The sequence below is a fragment of the Scyliorhinus torazame genome, chromosome 2, assembly GCF_047496885.1.
Source record: "Scyliorhinus torazame isolate Kashiwa2021f chromosome 2, sScyTor2.1, whole genome shotgun sequence".
Classification (NCBI taxonomy): domain Eukaryota; kingdom Metazoa; phylum Chordata; class Chondrichthyes; order Carcharhiniformes; family Scyliorhinidae; genus Scyliorhinus; species Scyliorhinus torazame.
This window is the reverse complement of record NC_092708.1, coordinates 85,139,289-85,157,719: the sequence shown is the minus strand read 5'-3', so window position 1 is coordinate 85,157,719 and position 18,431 is coordinate 85,139,289. Positions and strand designations below refer to the sequence as shown.

The window sequence follows — 18,431 nt, the reverse complement described above, 5'->3', positions numbered from 1 at the left end:
CCGTGGGGGCACTCTTTTCCATCCGCCTTCACCATGGTCTTCACTATGGCGGAGGCGGAAGAGACCCCCTCCACTGCGCATACGCGGGGATGGCATGAGCGGCCGCTGACGCTCCCGCACATGCGTCGCATGGCAAAGTCATTTCCGTGCCAGCTGGCGGGGCGCCAAAGGCCTTTTCTGCCAGCCGGCGGGGCGGAAATCACTCCGGCGCGGGCCTAGCCTCTCAAGATGAGGGCTCGGCCCCTCAAGATGCGGAGAATTCTGCACCTTTGGGGCGGCGCGATGCCAGACTGATTTGCGCCGTTTTTGGCGCCGGTCGGCGGACATTGCACCGTTTGCGGAGAATCCCGCCCCAGATTTTTATTTTGATGGTGATTGGGAAATAAATAGTGGACTGGACATCAGACCACCAGACTCACCTGCTCTTCTTCACAATGAAACCTTTACATGCAGCCTAACATGCAGATGGGGCCTCGGTTTAACTTCTCATCTGAAACTGCTTCACAGGAATATTGCCATTGATTTATGTGTTCCTGCCTCGGATTGAGCAAAACCTGATCAAAAGGTTGAGTTTTAAGGAGGGTCTTAAAAAAGAGGAACAGGTTGGTGAATTTTTAGGAGGAACTTCCAGGTGGGGGATATAGGAATGCAAGCCTGCTGATGCTGAGGAAAGAGGAAGTGGGGGATACCACAAGATCAGAGTTGGTGAAGCAAGGAGTTTAGGGGTGTGGGGGTATGTGTTGCATGACTCGAGAATGTTACAGAGTTATAGAGGGCAGGTTATGAAGGGACATAAGCATGAGGATGACTTTTTCAAACATAGGACAGTGTAGAACAGTGAGTAAATGTAGGTCAGCGATATTCAGCCAAAGTTAAGATAGTACATGTTGCAGATTGTAACTCATTCTCTCTGTCACTTCCAATATTGTAACCTGGATGGGGAAAAAATACTTAAACACGAGGTTCTTGAATTACTCATGATATTAGATATATTTTATGTACAATTCAGTGCAAATCTTACTTCATTGTTCTAGAGATTGTGACAGTATACTTTTTGCTCTGCACTTTTTTGAAATTAAAATTTTGAGAAGAGCTAAGAAGTCTGTCAATTTTAAATTTAAAACGTTTTGAAGATGTTTGGGTTTCTCAAGCAGATCCCTATTCCTGTGGAAGCAATCCATCTGTTACACTGATCCCCACAGTTTGCCCTGAAATTCTGGCACATTGATTTGGCTGGAAGCCAGCAGACTAGAATTAGGGCCTGCATTCTACTCCAGTCGAAACATTCCTGAAACTGACCTTTGCTGTTCAACTTGAATACTATCACAGTGAATCATATTAGAAAGACTAGTTTTTCAAAAAGTACCTGAACCTAGAATTTACTGTTTTCAAAATTAGTAGCTGAGGGGTTGATGTGTGTGTGGGTCATTCCCATTCAATTCTTAAAGTTAGTGTATAATTCCCTTTATTTTCAATGGGGTCATCGGATGTCTTTGTGGGTAAATGCATGCTTTGATAATATCTATGCAGATCAAAACTTCTAAATGCCACCCAAGTTTATGCTGTAGTGCCCGACACAATGTGTTAGCTATCATTTGCTTCAAAATCTGGGTACAAGAAAACATTCCACCCGTCTTTCCTGATTCTTTTATAACTATCTCAGGGATGCCATTGCAGTAGAACTCCTTCAACAGCAGTCTGCATGTTCTCCCCGTGTTTGCGTGGGTTTCCTCCGGGTGCTCCAGTTGCCTCCCACAGTCCAAAGACGTGCAGATTGGCCATGGTAAATTGCCCTCAGTGACCAAAAATGTTAGGAGGGGTTATTGGGTTACGGAGATAGGGTGGGAGTGAGGGCTTAAGTGGGTCGGTGCAGACTCGATGGGCCGATGGCCTCCTTCTGCACTGTATGTTCTATGTCTAACTGCTACAATTGAAAAACGCACTTTGTTTTTAGGATAGAGATTCAGTCCAATTGAGCTTTCCGAATGACTGAATATGAATGTACAATACTAGCCAGTTAACCACATGCAGACTTGTACAGAATATTGTTTGAGAATCCATTCTTATTTAAATTGGCTGTGAATCATTATATATTCTAGCTTTTATTGCTAAGATAAATATAAATTGTATCATTCAAGACTGATGCATTTTCAAATTTATCTGTTTCCAGTTAAAGTAATCATGGGCGGGATTCTCCGACCCTCCGCCGGGTCGGAGAATCGCCGGGGGGCGAGGTGAATCCCGCCCCCGCCGGCTTCCGGATTCTCTGGCGCCGGGGTTTTGGCGGGGGCGGGAATCACGCCGCGCCGGTCGGCGGCCACTAGCAGTGGCCCCACCGGCGATTCTCTGGCCCGCGATGGGCCGAGTGGCCGCTCATTTTTCAGCCAGTCCCGCTGGCGTAAATTACACCAGGGGCGAAATTCTCCAGTATCGGCGCGATGCCCGCCGGCCGGCGCCCAAAACGGCACAAATCAGTCGGGCATCACGCCGCCCCAAAGGTGCGAAATCCTCCGCATCTTGGGGTCCGAGCCCCAACCTTAAGGGGCTAGGCCCGCGCCGGACTAATTTCCACCCCGCCAGCTAGCGGAAAAGGCCTTTGGTGCCCCGCCAGCTGGCGCGGAAATGACATCTCCCGGCGGCGCATGCGTGGGAGCGTTAGTGGCCGCTCACGGCATCCCCGTGCATGCGCTGTGGAGGGAGTCTCTTCCACCTCCATCATGGTGGAGACCGTGGTGAAGGCGGAAGGAAAAGAGTGCCCCCACGGCACAGGCCTGTCCGCGGATCGGTGGGCCCCGATTGCGGGCCAGGCCACCGTGGGGGCACCCCCTGGGGCCAGATCGCCCGCGCCCCCCCCAGGACCCCGGAGCCCGCCCGCACCACCTTGTCCCACCGGTAAGGTAGGTGGTTTAATCTACGCCGGCGGGACAGGCATTCTAGCAGCGGGACTTCGGCCCATCCGGGCCAGAGAATCGCGGGGGGGGCCCGCCAACCGGCGCGGCGCGATTCCCGCCCCCGCCGAATATCCGGTGCCGGAGAATTCGGCAACCGGCGGGGGCGGGATTCACGCCAGCCCCCAGCGATTCTCCGACCCGGCGGAGGGTCGGAGAATCTCGCCCCAGGTACTTACCGGCGGGACCTGACTCTGCGGGCGGCCTCCGTGGTCCTCGGGGGGGGCGCGGGGGTTCTGGCCCCGGGAGGTGCCCCCATGGTGGCCTGGCCCGCGATCGGAGCCCACCGATCCGCGGGCGGACCTGTGCCGTGGGGGCACTCAATTCCTCCGAGTGGGCCGCTGTAACAGTCTGCGATAGCCGACGCGGAGATGAACCCCCTGCGCATGCGCTGGGATGATGCAAGCACATGCTGGCGCTCCCGCGCTTGCGCCAACTCGTGCCAGCCGGCGGAGGCCCTTCGGCGCCGGTTGGCATGGTGCCAGGCCCCTTCCGCGCCGGCTGGCGCGGCACAAACCACTCCGGCGCCGGCCTCGCCCCTGAAGGTGCGGAGGATTCCCGCCGGTTTCCGCAGAATCCCGTTCCATGTGTTTGGGTTTAATATTACAAGTCAGGATGATTCCTTAGTGTTGTACAGACCATTGGTAAATGATTAACTTGGGAATAAATTAAGTATCTACATTTCATATTTTAAGTTCTTGAAGACAGATTAATTTGAAAATCAATTCTCGACAATGATTCCACTGCCTCAGTTGAGAGATGTTCACACCTCTTTAGTTTTTACAAACCTCTTATTCAAACCTGCATATTGCAGTTAGGAATTTAGTTAATCACTTTCAGAATATTAAATTAAACTCTCACCGATTTCTTTCATTTAAAAAAAATTCTTTCATGGGATATGGGCATCCTTGTCCAGGCCAGCATTTAATATACATGCCTAATTGCCCTTGAAAAGGCCTTCTTGTACCGCTGTCGTCCATGTGGTGTAGGTATACCCACAGTGCTGTTAGGGAGGGAATTCCAGGATTTGAACCAACTACAGTGAAGGAAAGGCGATATAGTTCTAAGTCAGGATGGTGCGTAGCTTGGAGAGGAACCTGCAGTCGTGGCATTCCAATGCATCTGCTGCCCTTGTCCTACTAGGTGGTAAAGGCTGTGGTTTGCAAGGTACTGTTGAAGGAGCCATGGAGAGTTGCTGCAGTGCATGTTGTATATGATACACTGATGCCACTGTGTGTTGATGGTGGAGGGAGTAGATGTTAAAGGTGGTGGCCGGACAGGCAGTGTGCTTCACCCGGGATAGTATTAAGCTTCTTGAGTGTTGTTGGAGCTGCACTCATCCAGGCAAGTAGAGTGTTCAATCACACACCTGCCTTGTAGATGTGTAGATGATCAACACGCTTTAGGGAATCAGGAGGTGAGATCCCTCAAAATGTGTTTATATGGCTGGTACAGTTCCGTTTCTGGTCAATGTTGATAGTGGGGAATTCAGTGATGGGAAAGCTACTGATTGTCAAGGGGAGATGGTTGGATTCTCTCTTGTTGGAGATGGTCACTTATCAGCCCAAGCCTGAATGTTGTTCATGTCTTGCTGCATATGGACACAGACTACTTCAAAACCTGAGGATTTGTGAACGGTGCTGAACATTATGCAATCATCAGCAAACACCCCCATTTCTACCCTTATGATGGAAGGATGGTCACTGATGAAGCAGCTGAAGACAGTTTGGCCTAGGACACTACCCTGAGAACCTCGTGCAGTGATGTCCTGGAACTGTGGATTGACCTCCAAAAAACACAGTCATCTTCCTTTGTGCTGGGTATGAGTAAAACTCCAAACTTTATTCCCATTGATTCCAGTTTTTCTCGGGCTCCTTGGTGCCACACTGGGTCAAGTTCTGCCTTGATGTCAAGAGCAATCACTCTCACTTCAAAGAGGTGGTTTTGAGCCCGCGTTAGCCAGCAGCGAGAATGACAATGTGGACGCAAAATCCGGCGAGAAACGGGAAACGTGGTACTCGCCGGTGAGATTACGTTTCCCGATTTTCCACACCCTTTGCCGCTATTGCAACAAGAATCCCGCCACAGAAGGTTAAGAACTTCATTTACCAACATATCATTAGCGAGCCCGAGCTGGGACATTTTTCCTCACTGAATATTCATTGCTGCATAAAAAAGAGAAGCTGGCAACCTAACATCTGAAGGGGATATCGGAGGTGAGTGCTCAGGTCGCCGTTACCATCCAGGCTGTCGTTCGCACAGCGGGAACTAGAGAGGATGCTGTAGACCCAGGTAAGTGCAGCTTGGGGCTGGGGGGTGAGGGCGCTCGCAGGCCTTAGCAGCCTTCATGGCTGTGAGCCTCTAGGTTTAAAAGGATCTCGTGGCTGGTGTGCAGGCAGTGCTTCCCGTGTCCCCCTTGCTGGGTTTATGGCGATGGCCCTTCCAGAGTGACAGCTGGAAAGTGGGTGGGTGCAGGTGAATCCACATAGCCAGCACAGGAACAACTCTATGGTGCCTGGTGGGGTCCTATGAGAAGCCAGGCTGCATGGGCAGAGTGGGGAACTCTGACAAGGGATGGTTTCCAGCTTCATGAGGGCAGATGACCCTCATACAGGAGGTAGGATGAGTGCAGTCAGAATGAATCTCCACCCTTAGCATGAGCTGTCGGGAAGTGCAAGGCCACTGGTTATGGAGGCCAGGCTGTCAGAAATTTGTGTTTGGATGGCTGGCTGTTAAAATTGAAAGGCTCATTTAATCCATAGCCCATGAGAGCTAGGGAAATGAGGGTGCCATCTAAGGGTAAAACTGAGTGTAAAGTAGTCTTTACATGCATTTTGCCTGCCACAAGGGGAAGCCAGTTGCTTAATCAGCTCTCTGACCCTTCCTTGATGTGCCATTTGTGCCAATGTAGTCAGAATTGCAATGCATGAGTATGTCACTGATTGGCACCCAATAGTTAACCCTTTGTCATTGGACATCACAGGGGCTGGGGGTGCCTTATTGGCCCCGTTAATCATTTTTGGTTTGATGTTTTAAATCTCATTTGTGATCTGTTTTTTGTTTGAGGCAGTTTCCGTTTAAGGGGCCCCCAGCACCTGAAGGGAAGAGGATCAGCAGGAGCGACGCCAAGGGCATTCCACCCAGGAAACACTGGGGGTGGGCAGCCCATCTGACACTCCCCAGTGGGCCCCTGAGCTCCTCCATTGAATGGAGGGGCAGCTGGAGTGAGATCCAGAATTTCCGCCGTCCTCTGGCGCTGGAACCCGTGGATTCCCACTAGTGCCAGTTCCATGCGTTTGAGGCCCTGCACAATAGAACTCATGCCCTCACCATGGAGGTCATGACCTGGGCTACGGAGCGGACATGCCTCACCGTGGGGTGTACATCCTACACAATAGTCTCCACTACACACGTCACCCTCGCAGTATTGACCTTGTTGCGTCTGGGTGATGGCACCATCTCCTTCAGACAGAAGGCAACAGGACTCCTCTAGGCACCCTTGCAATCCGAGGAGGAAGGCTGTCTTTCCTTCCTGATGCTCACGACTCTGCCTTTGTAGCTCCAGCCGCTTTGGAACAACAGTATCCATGGGCATGTCATCAGCCTGAGTCTCAGCAGAGTCCTGGGATCAGGCATCCCTCTGAGTGTTGGATCCATGGGGCTGTCCCTGCCTCCATCTGCTCTAGATCATCAGGTGTGGGGTACTCACCAGTGGGTGACCCATAAGCTTGCCTACTCGTTTTTTCCACCGAAGTGTGAGTATGTGCGCTGGTGGAGGGTGCGGGTGACAGCTGTTACACCTCCTCAATGCTCGTCTCCGAGATGTCTCCCTTGGAGCTGGTTGGGTCTGTGGTCTCCAAATGATGATGCAAAAGTGACCTGGGCTGGTCAACTGATTGAACTCTAGGGAAAACAAGATGGCTTCAGTGCATCAAAGGGGCAAACTGATGGGAGAAAGTTAACTCACATGAGGCTTGCACCATGGCTGTATGTGTTTTGAGTTCTTACTTTGTTTTGCTTCCACCTCGTCTTCTGCACAGATGTGGCCCTGCTCATTGCTGGTCAGCAACAAGGGCTCTTCCTCAAAGGTGGTGCGGGTTTTCAGCTTGGGCATTACTCCAGCAGGCTGTGCTCGCTCACGCCTGTTATTCTCGAGTTTGTCCTGTGATGTGACAGATAGAGAGAGTGTAAGCGGGTGTCCTGCCAGGTCAAATGTTGACGAAGTCTGGCATATGTGGGAAGTGAGTTGGAGCAGAGATCTGAGGAGCAGAATAGCTACAGGGAGGGGGGTGGGGGGGAATCATGAGGAGTGGGGGGAAGGGGTCGGCGCCATAACAAGTGCTGGGACCCCTTGAGGTGGGTGGGAGAGAGAGCAACGTGGAGGGGGTTTAGTGGGAGTCATGAGAAGGCAGACTTACCTTGGCTGCATGAAGACGGTCATTATTCATTTTCTTTTGGCACTGTAGCTCTGCCCTCTTATGCAGTGAGTTGGCACCACTATTGTAGGCATAGCTTCCCAGGCGTGGTTGGTGAGCTTGCTTGCTGGATGTCTGCCCAATCGCGGGCAAAGGATGTCATGCTTCTGCGTGAAACATGGTGCTGTCTTCTTTTTTGTAAAATTTAGAGTACCCAATTCATTTTTTCCAATTAAGGGGCAATTTAGCGTGGCCAATCCACCTACCCTGCACAACTTTGGGTTGTGGGAGCAAAACCCACGCAAACACGGGGAGAATGTGCAAACTCCACACGGACAGTGACCCAGAGCCGGGATCAAACCTGGGACATCGGCGCCGTGAGGCACAGTGCTAACCACTGCACCACCGTATTGCCCACCTGTCTTCCTGGCAGCCATCCTCTCGACTGTACGTTGGGACAAGTGCTGAGGAGGCGTTTAAAAGGAATGCCCCACTGACTGTAGAGATTAAATTTTACCGGGTCGAATGGATCAGAGCCGTGGCATGACTCATGTGGAGTAAAAAATCTTTCTTCAAGAAGCTGAATATACAGCGGCTTTTCCTGCCGACAGTGTTGGCGGGATTTTCCCCTGTTTTCTCGCCAGGACCGACACTCCAAAAAAAATGTGGAAAATTCCACCCCCACCTCTTAAATTCAGCTCTTTTGTCCATGTTTGGAGTAAATCTGCAGTGAGGTCAATGTGGTGGTCTTTGTGTTGCTTATTTAGGATGGATCGCGTATTGTTCCTCAAAGACCACAGTATAGCTTTTACTTAAACAAAGCTATGATTTTATTTACACTACTAAACTGACACTTAGTCCTTTAGAATACAGAACTGAGCAATAATATCTAACTACACTCATCTACTACTAATCTACTGGTATAAACTATAATCTAACCTTCTCACACTAACTACTCTTATGACCTTCACTAGCTACCTCCTGCATACATTCCTCCCCTAAGGTCTAGCATCACTGCTTTTTATAGTTGTATCTGCAGCTCCCTCTAGTGGCTACTCTTGACACTACATTAACCCTTGTACTGCTGATAGTTATGATAATACCACAATCAGGAGCTGAATGACCCTGGTGGTATCTAAACTGAACGTCAGTGAGCAGCTTATTGCTAAGCAAGTCCCACCTGATAGCACTGTTGATGACCCCCTACTATCACCTTGCTGAAAGTCAAGATTAGACTGATAATGGTAAATGACCAGGTTGCATGTGTCCGGCTTTTTGTGGCCAGGAATTACCTGGGACGTTCTCCACATTGCCGAGTAGATGCCAATGTTTTAGCTAAAGATGCCTAACAGTTGAAGTTACTCAGGTCTCAGAGCTGAACTCTCTCGATTTGCCTTTTATACCAAAGTACAGCTAATTATGAAAGGTACAAACATCCTGCAGGCAGGTGACTGTTGTTTTAATTTATTTGTTGATGGACTGTATTGTCTCTTGATGTTCTATTAGTATGCAATGTGATAAGCACCAACTGTCTACGAGAAATATAAAATTATCACTGTACTACATGCTCCTCGCTGCATTAGCTGCCCTCAAATTGGCTCCCTGGAGCTCATGCCTTGCAAGATATGTTTGAACATTTCCATTTAATTACCCAAAAAAAGGAAAAATTTAATTTAAAGGCTATTTGCTTTTTGCTTGTAGGTCATGCTAAACATTTAATTGCAACAACACAAATAGAACTGGGGAGACTTTTTCGCTAATGATTTTAAAATATTGTTCTGAAATTTTTTTTGTTTTTGTTTATGACAATAACCAGATACAGAGAGCTGCAATGAAAATAATGCAGGTTGCACACATGGATGTATTGAGGGGCCCCTTGGTGCACAGTGCACATGCCCAACGGGCTATAAGCTTACAACCGATTTGAAGACCTGCGAAGATGTTGATGAATGTAATCCGCCAGGAATTTGTAGCCAAATATGTTACAATGAAAGAGGATCTTTCAGATGTACCTGTGATGACGGTTATACTTTAGAAATTGATGGAAGGACCTGCAAAGCTTCAGGTAAAGCTCATTGTCTTTTCCTGTCTTTTACTGAAATGTATTTTTATCAGATTGTAACACGGAAATGTGTCTGCAGTACTTACAGTGTAACCTAAAGATTTGAATGGCTACAGAACACTGGTGCCGATATTGATATTATCTGCATGGATATTAACTTGGTTTGAAAGCCAGTGATCAGGAGGACAAGATTGCCTTGTATCTCTTGACTAGCGTTTTCACTAAATTAAAGGTCACCTTAAAAAGCCAAATCCATCTTTTTCTCTCAGCTTCAATTCATTGTTACATTTCTGGATTGGTTCGAACACCAATGCTCTGAAATGCTGGAAATGATAGTAATACAGCAGCATCATATGACGTGTGGAAACTACTATATCTATTGGCACTTTGAGGCAGGGTGTGGACATCGGGTGGGATTCTCCCATTGCCGACACCGAAATTGCATTCGGCGATCGGCCGGAGAATACAGTTTTCCGACAAAATCGGGGGCAGCGCTGTTTTTCCGATGCTCCGCCCACTCAAAAACGGCGTGCTCGAGGAGTATGCCACACGCCATCGGGAAGGCCTCAGGCCGTCACCTGAAGCCCTCCCCCAATGCTCTGCCCCCGATGGGACGACTTCCCGACGGCATGGGACACGTGTCCTCTCACTTTTCGTAAACCTGGCGTGGCGGCTGCGGACTGTATACAGCACCGCCACAGTCGCGAGTGGCATTCCAACTTTTGGTAGGCCGGGTCCATGCGCGGATGGCGCCATGTTGTACGGCGTGGCCGCCGCAGGCCATGGCCGTGCGCATGCGCGGCCACGGACCCGGCCATTCTGCGTTCGTATCGGCAGGTAAAGCCGGCTTTACGTGGCGCGGCTGCTAGCCCCCCACCTGGCGGAGCATCGGTGCGGGGGCGCCGCCGACGTTTTTGTCGTAAGACCAGACGGATCCTGCGATCACAGCTGCAGAATTAGAGAATCCAGCCCCATATCTATATGAAGTAAGGATGCTGTTTTTGCCCACTGAAAGTCGATTGTTGCCCATTATAACATGGCTATAGGCCATGCATACAAAGGCTCTGTGTTGGATTAGAGGACATTCATTAAGCATGTAATGATAGACAAGCACTTTAATTAACTTAAAAGGCTTCTGGTTCACAATGAACATGTGCACTTCTCAACAGTAGCCATTATTAGTGAATTCCTGTGGTAATTCTTCTGCAGTCTAAATTAAGTTGTTAGAATGCAAAATTCTGCCGAGGATTAGTGCCCATTTGCCAGCCAAGCAGTATCTACTATCTGTCAAGGAGTATATGTTTATATGCTTTTTCCTACTTTTTATTTAGGTTATTACTGACCTGAATAAAAACCTTTTGCAATTTACCTTTTCAACATTATCTTTTTCTATCCATTCAATCCTCTAAGATTTTTTTTCAAATTTAGAGTACCCAATTAGTTTTTTTTCTCCCAATTAAGAGGCAATTTTGCATGGCCAATCCACCTAACTTGCACATCTTCGGGTTGTGGGGTGAAACCCATGCAAACACGGGGAGAATGTTGTGGTAGTATGCATTAGGGGTCATGTGGGACTGTGAAGCCATGGTGTCATTGGCTGACAGATCCCGGGTCCTGGTTGGACGTTGACCTCTAGCTCCGCCCTGAAGGCGGAGTATAAGTACCTGGAGTCCTCCCCCGCAGGCAGTCTACTACTGAACTGTGGGGGAAACAGACACGCTTAATAAAGCCTCATTGACTTCACTCTATTCGTCTCTCGGAGTCTTTGTGCGCTACAATTTATTAAGCGTGACTAAAAAGGACTATGGAGCTCAGGATCATCCCGGAATGCCTGAGGATCAGCCCCCACGCAGTGAACGCGGCAGCAGCTTTCAAGCACTGGCAGACTTGTTTTGAGGCCTACCTCAGAACGGCCACCGGCCGGGTCACAGAAGACCAAAAACTACAGGTCCTGCACTCGAGGTTAAGCACGGAGATTTTCTCTTTCATCGAAGACGCAGAGGATTTCCAGACGGCGTTCGCAGCACTAAAAAGTCTCTATGTCCGCCCAGTAAACCAGATCTACGCTCGCTATCAACTCGCAACGAGTCGGCAAAGTCCCGGAGAATCGATAGATGAATTCTACGCCGCGCTACTAATTTTGGGACGAGCCTGCAGCTGCCCGTCGGTGAACGTAAATGAACACACGGACATGTTAATGCGCGATGCTTTTGTGGCAGGTAGGAACTCCTCCCAAATCCGCCAAAGACTTCTAGAAAAAGAGTCGCGAGGACTCTCAGAGGCACGGGCCCTAGCAGCCTCCCTAGACGTGGCCGCGCGAAATACCTGTGCCTACGGCCCCGACCGCGCGGCAGCCCATTGGGCTCCGTACGTACCTGTCGCGACAAACCCACCCCCCGCCGGACACCCCACAGGCTTGCACGGTCCAAACGCCAAGTCGCACCGGGGGCGCCCGCTGCTATTTCTGCGGCCAGGCGAAACACCCCCAGCAGCGCTGCCCGGCCCGCGCAGCGATCTGCAAGAGCTGCGGGAAAAAGGGCCATTTCGCGGTTGTGTGCCGGTCCCGCGAAGTCGCCGCTGTCCCGGAAGAACAGGGAGCCCTGCACGCCGCTTACGCTCCCCAACCCCCCCTGCGCCCCATGTACGACCCACAGGCGCAGCCACTCTGGGTCCCGACCACCGCGGTCCCGGGAGAACAGAGAGCCCTGCACGCCGCTTACGCTCCCCAACCCCCCCCCCCCCCGCGCCCCATGTATGACCCGCCGGCGCTACCACTTTGGGTCCTGACCACCACTCTCTCCGGAGAAGAGGGAGTTCTGCGCGGCTCTAACGCCCCCCAAACCCCCCCCCACCCGCGCCCCACGTATGACCCGCCGGCACTACCAATTTGGGTCCCGACCACCGCTGTCCCTAGAGATGAGGGAGCCCCGCGTGTTCTTAACGCTCCCCAACCCCCCCAGCGCCCCATGTGCGACCCGCAGGTGCAGCCATTTTGGGTCCCGGCCACCACGAGGGGAGGAAGGGCGCTGCCATCTTGGTCCACCCCAGACCTGTACGACGCATGGGGGCGGCCATTTTGTCCACCCCCGCCGCCATCTTGTGACCCCCCAGCCATGTGCGAGGCATTGGGGCAGCCATTTTGTTCACCCCCGACGCCATCTTGGACGGCTCCACGGGGTTCGAAGAAAACGCTCAACCACGTCTCGCCTCAATAACGCTGGACCAAGCTCGGCCCCGGACACTCCAGACGACGACGACAACGGTGCTGATAAACGGGCACGAGACACCATGCCTAGTCGACTCCGGGAGCACGGAGAGCTTTATCCACCCGACACGGTAAGACGCTGTTCTTTGACCACCCATCCCAGCGCACAAAAGATTTCCCTAGCTGCAGGATCCCATTCCGTACAGATCAAAGGCTTCTGCATAGTTACCCTAATGATGCAGGGGAGGGAGTTCAAAAACTACAGGCTCTACGTCCTTCCCCAACTCTGCGCCCCCACATTACTGGGATTAGACTTCCAGTGCAATCTACAGAGCCTTACCTTCAAATTCGGCGGCCCAATACCCCCACTCACTATCTGCGGCCTCGCAACCCTCAAGGTGCAACCCCCGTCCTTGTTTGCAAACCTCACCCCGGATTGCAAACCCGTCGCCACTAGGAGCAGACGGTACAGCGCACAGGACCGGACCTTCATTCAGTCCGAAGTCCAGCGGCTACTAAAGGAAGGCAAAATCCAGGCCAGCAATAGTCCCTGGAGAGCACAGGTGGTAGTAGTAAAGACAGGGGAGAAGCAAAGGATGGTCATAGACTATAGCCAGACCATCAACAGGTACACGCAACTAGACGCGTACCCTCTCCCCCGCATATCTGACATGGTCAATCGGATTGCCCAATATAAAGTCTTCTCCACCGTGGACCTCAAGTCCGCCTACCATCAACTCCCCATCCGCCCAAGTGACCGCAAGTACACAGCCTTCGAGGCAGACGGGCGATTATACCATTTCCTAAGGGTCCCATTTGGCGTCACAAACGGGGTCTCAGTCTTCCAACGAGAGATGGACCGAATGGTTGATCAACACGGGTTGCGGGCCACGTTCCCGTATCTCGACAATGTAACCATCTGCGGCCACGATCAGCAGGACCACGACGCCAACCTCCAAAAATTCCTCCAGACCGCTAAAGCCTTGAACCTCACGTACAACGAGGACAAGTGCGTTTTTAGCACCAACCGGCTAGCCATCCTGGGCTACGTAGTGCGCAATGGGATAATAGGCCCCGACCCCGAACGTAAGCGCGCCCTCATGGAATTTCCCCTCCCGCACTGCTCAAAAGCCCTGAAACGCTGCCTGGGGTTTTTTTCATACTACGCCCAATGGGGTCCCCCAGTACGCAGACAAGGCCCACCCCCTAATACAGACCACGACCTCCCCTCTGTCGACAGAGGCTTGCCAGGCCTTCAGCCGCATCAAAGCGGATATCGCAAAGGCCACGATGCGCGCCATCGACGAGTCCCTCCCCTTCCAGGTCGAGAGCGACGCCTCCGACGTAGCTCTAGCGGCCACCCTTAACCAAGCGGGCAGACCCGTGGCCTTTTTCTCCCGAACCCTCCACGCTTCAGAGATCCGCCACTCCTCAGTGGAAAAGGAAGCCCAGGCCACAGTGGAAGCTGTGCGACATTGGAGGCATTACCTGGCCGGCAGGAGATTCACTCTCCTCACGGACCAACGGTCGGTTGCCTTCATGTTCGATAATGCACAGCGGGGCAAAATCTTAAGGTGGAGGATTGAGCTCTCCACCTTCAACTACGAGATCTTGTATCATCCCGGAAAGCTGAACGAGCCGTCCGATGCCCTATCCCGCGGCACATGTGCCAACGCACAAATTAACCGCCTCCAAACCCTCCACGAGGACCTCTGCCACCCGGGGGTCACTCGGTTTTACCACTTTATCAAGTCCCGCAAGCTCCCATACTCCTTAGAGGAGGTCCGTACAGTCACAAGGAACTGCCACATCTGCGCAGAGTGCAAACCGCATTTTTTCAGGCCGGGTGGTGCGCACCTGATTAAGGCTTCCCGCCCCTTTGAACGCCTTAGTCTGGATTTCAAAGGACCCCTCCCCTCCACCGACCGCAACATATACTTCCTTAATGTGGTGGACGAGTACTCCCGCTTCCCATTTGCCATCCCCTGTTCTGACATGACCGCGGCCACCGTCATTAAAGCCCTGAACACCATATTCACACTGTTCGGTTGCCCCGCATACGTCCACAGCGACAGGGGGTCCTCCTTCATGAGTGAAGAGCTGCGCCAGTTCCTGCTCAGCAACGGGATAGCCTCGAGCAGGACGACCAGCTACAACCCCCGGGGGAACGGGCAAGTAGAGAGGGAGAACGGCACGGTCTGGAAGACCGTCCTACTGGCCCTACGGTCCAGGGACCTCCCAGTTTCACGGTGGCAGGAGGTCCTTCCGGACGCCCTCCACTCCATCCGGTCACTACTGTGTACTAGCACTAACCAAACGCCTCATGAGCGCCTCCTTGTCTTCCCCAGGAAGTCCTTCTCTGGAACGTCGCTGCCGACCTGGCTGGCGGCCCCAGGACCCATCTTGCTCCGAAAGCACGTGCGGGCGCACAAGTCGGACCCGTTGGTCGAAAGGGTTCACCTCCTTCACGCGAACCCGCAGTACGCTTACGTGGAGTACCCCGACGGCCGACAGGACACGGTCTCTCTGCGAGATCTGGCGCCCGCCGGCAACACACACACCCCCCCGACACCAATCACCCAACCCCCCCCCTTCCTGCCACCGCCACACCCCGCGACCACCCCCTTCCCAGGAGGATCAGTCCTCCTCCCAGGCCCGACCAGGAATGAAGCCCAAGCTGAAACCGTAAGGCTCCCGGAGAAGACAACACCGGAACAAGCACCACCACCACCACTGGGGCCGAGGCGATCGACACGGACGACCAGACCGCCCGACCGACTCGTGGCGTCGATCTAACAGTACAATGTGGACTTTTAACGAGAACATTTTGTCTATTCCTGACGATTACTGTAAATAGTTTGAAACAAAAAAAACCTTGTACATACTGTTATAACATGTGAAAGTTTTCCTCCCAGGACCAGCCTTGTAAACCCTTACCACCATGCGAAGCATCACCCCGCCGGGTTTATTTTTAACAAGGGGTGAATGTGGTAGTATGCATTGGGGGTCATGGGGGACTGTGAAGCCATGATGTCATTGGCTGACAGATCCCGGGTCCTGGTTGGACGTTGACCTCTAGCTCCGCCCTGAAGGCGGAGTATAAGTATCTGGAGTCCTCCCCCGCAGGCAGTCTACTACTGAACTGCGGGGGAAACAGTCACGCTTAATAAAGCCTCATCGACTTCACTCTATTCGTCTCTCGGAGTCTTTGTGCGCTACAAATGTGTAAACTCCACACGGACAGTGGCCCAGGGCCGGGATTCAAACCCGGGTCCTCAGCGCCGCAGTCCCAGTGCTAACCACTGTGCCACGTGCCGCCCTTTCAATCCTCTAAGATAAAGGAAGATAAAAATTCACAATTAATTTCATATGTTTGCTTTATTATTGGTCTCCAAAATCAAACTCCTTGTTCGTTGCCTTTTCAAGTCACTCCAGCAGCAGGGTTATTGCCTTGTCATAGTTTGCCACGTCATCACTCTTTCACTCTGCTCGAATCCATTAGCATTTATAGCAGGAAGAAATATAATTACCTCGGAATGGAAGAATGAATGGATGATCTAGTTTTATCAAGGTTTGAAATTGGTACAGCAAGATTGAGACCAAGATATGCAGTTGGTGGAGCAATTTTGCATAAGTATTAAGATGTACCTTTGCCAGACCTCTGCCATAGTTCTTAGGGTAAGAAGTCTCCTCATTAACTTGGCTATGGTGGGCATCAGCACATCTTGAGGCTCATTGAGATTGTGGTAAGCAGGCAGGGGTAGGTTAGGCGAATGCCCACCAGGCCAGTTGCAGATTTTCAGCCAGTTAATTTTTATTTCTTTTGAATGTGAAGTTCAGTCTGTTCAGAGCATGAGTGCCAGTTTAAATCAGACCTGCTTTGAGTGGGTCTCGCTGGTACTGATGCAAATGCATGTTAAGCGTGCCCAGTCTAACTGGAGCAATGCCACTAATCCACTTTCTACATTTACATGGGCTCAGACTGGATTAAAGCTGCAGGTTTTGTTATGATTGAGACATTAAATTCTGACTGGGTAATTTTGGACGGTTTGAATCTGGACACAGTTGTAATGGACTAGACGAGTTCAAATCAAACATTATGTTGCAATGTGGGAACAGACGATCGAATGATGCTGCTCTTCTGTTGGTTAGGCATGGCTCTTTGTGCATGCCATTGATTCGGTTATGAGAAACTTGGGGTGACATTGATATTATCATGATTCCTTCCAGTCTAAGTTGGCTAAAAAGGTTTTTTTTCCCTCATTCATTCTAGTTGATTTTAGCCTGGATAATAAACAGTCTTTTGGCTAAGATTAAGCTTCAGATCAAGCCCAAGATGAGGTTCTCTGCCTTTTCTTGACGGCTTGGATCTAGTGTGTCGCCCTTGTGGAGACCATGAGCTGGGTTCTATTTGAATTTGAAATGGTTTTTGGAGCAAGCAATGAGGTGGATAAGGGATTTGCCATGTCCACGCCGTTCATTGGCTTTGTAACTTTGAGGATGGGATAAAAAAAAATTAAGGTGGATTAGCCCAGGGCCAATGGAGAGGCGGATGGGTAGAAGTATCATTAAGGGCATAGGGATTAGCCAGTGGCATGTTTCTGTGGCTTGCAGAAAAGAAGAGGATGTTGTTCCCTGAACTACTTTAGAATCCTTTTTCAGGGTTTATAGAGCTGGGAACTAGAACCAATTGCTGTGAGAGGGAGAAATGAGAGAGAGAGAAAGAGAGGGTGGTACAAGTTCAGACAGATTTCAGACAGGTGAGTGGCAAAGAAATATATTACGGGTTACATCGACATGTTGGTTTAGGATTTTTTATATTATATGCTTAAGCTGGTTGTAGAAGTCATGGAGTGTCAGTGGTCATGCCAGTGTACTATGTTGAAAAGTTGCAGTTTTTTGCTTGTCTATTATTTTTTTTAAGGCTCTTGAGCTTAAATCAGTTGACAAATCCCATTTCAATATTTTTGTACAATTCATTTCAATTTTTTTTTGTGCCATCTTATCTTTTCCAAACCGTGGTTTGGAGAGTAATCCGCACATTGGCTCTGTGCAATGAAACTGCTTGGCTATCAGCCAGTAGTACAGTTCCATTTGCTGTTGCTCGAGCATTTGTGTTATTTTAGTCAGCTCTTCTTGCTTTGTGGATTCAGTCAAGCTGATATTGTACTGAATTTCTATTCAGATTCAACCAATGTTCTAATCATGGTGGCAAGCCGAAGTCAGATAGTTTCCGACAACATCAGTGCTCGTCCACATGTCATTGAGAGCGTGATCCGAGATGGGCGAAGTATTGTTGCAATTGACTTTGATTCTGAGACTGGTCAGATTTATTGGTCGGATGTAACTCAGGACAAAGTTTGGTGTGCTTTTCAAAATGGAACAGATCGAAAAATTGTACGTATGTTTTTTTTGTTCTCTAATACATTAAAAGCAATTCCATAGGGGCTGGTTTAGCACATTGGGCTAAATCGCTGGCTTTTAAGGCAGGCCAGCAGCACGGTTCAATTCCTGCACCAGCCCCCTCGAACAGGCGCCGGAATGTGGCGACTAGGGGCTTTTCACAGCAACTTCATTGAAGTCTACTTGTGACAATAAGCGATTTTCATTTTCATTTTCATGAAATATAGTTTACTGCTATAAATGACACTGTAACATAACAATGGGGATAACGCTAGTAGGAAGATATTTCTATGGATTGATGATCAAGTCAGACATACCATTTTGGTATTCATAAATGTTTGCAGTAATTTTTTTAGCTTTAGAATGTTACAATCTTTACGGGAAGTATGCCTTCAGCA

General features: G+C 50.5%; 1 protein-coding gene across 2 annotated transcripts in view; it reads left to right on the top strand.

The window, feature by feature from the left end:
- Positions 1-18,431, top strand: part of LOC140389267 (low-density lipoprotein receptor-related protein 2-like) — a 533,746-nt gene that overhangs the window by 262,100 nt on the left and 253,215 nt on the right. For both annotated transcript variants that reach the window (XM_072473460.1, XM_072473452.1), the window contains 2 exons: positions 9,180-9,428; positions 17,816-18,027. In XM_072473460.1, the coding sequence (XP_072329561.1) occupies positions 9,180-9,428; positions 17,816-18,027 (461 nt within the window). The remainder of the gene's footprint in view (positions 1-9,179; positions 9,429-17,815; positions 18,028-18,431) is intronic.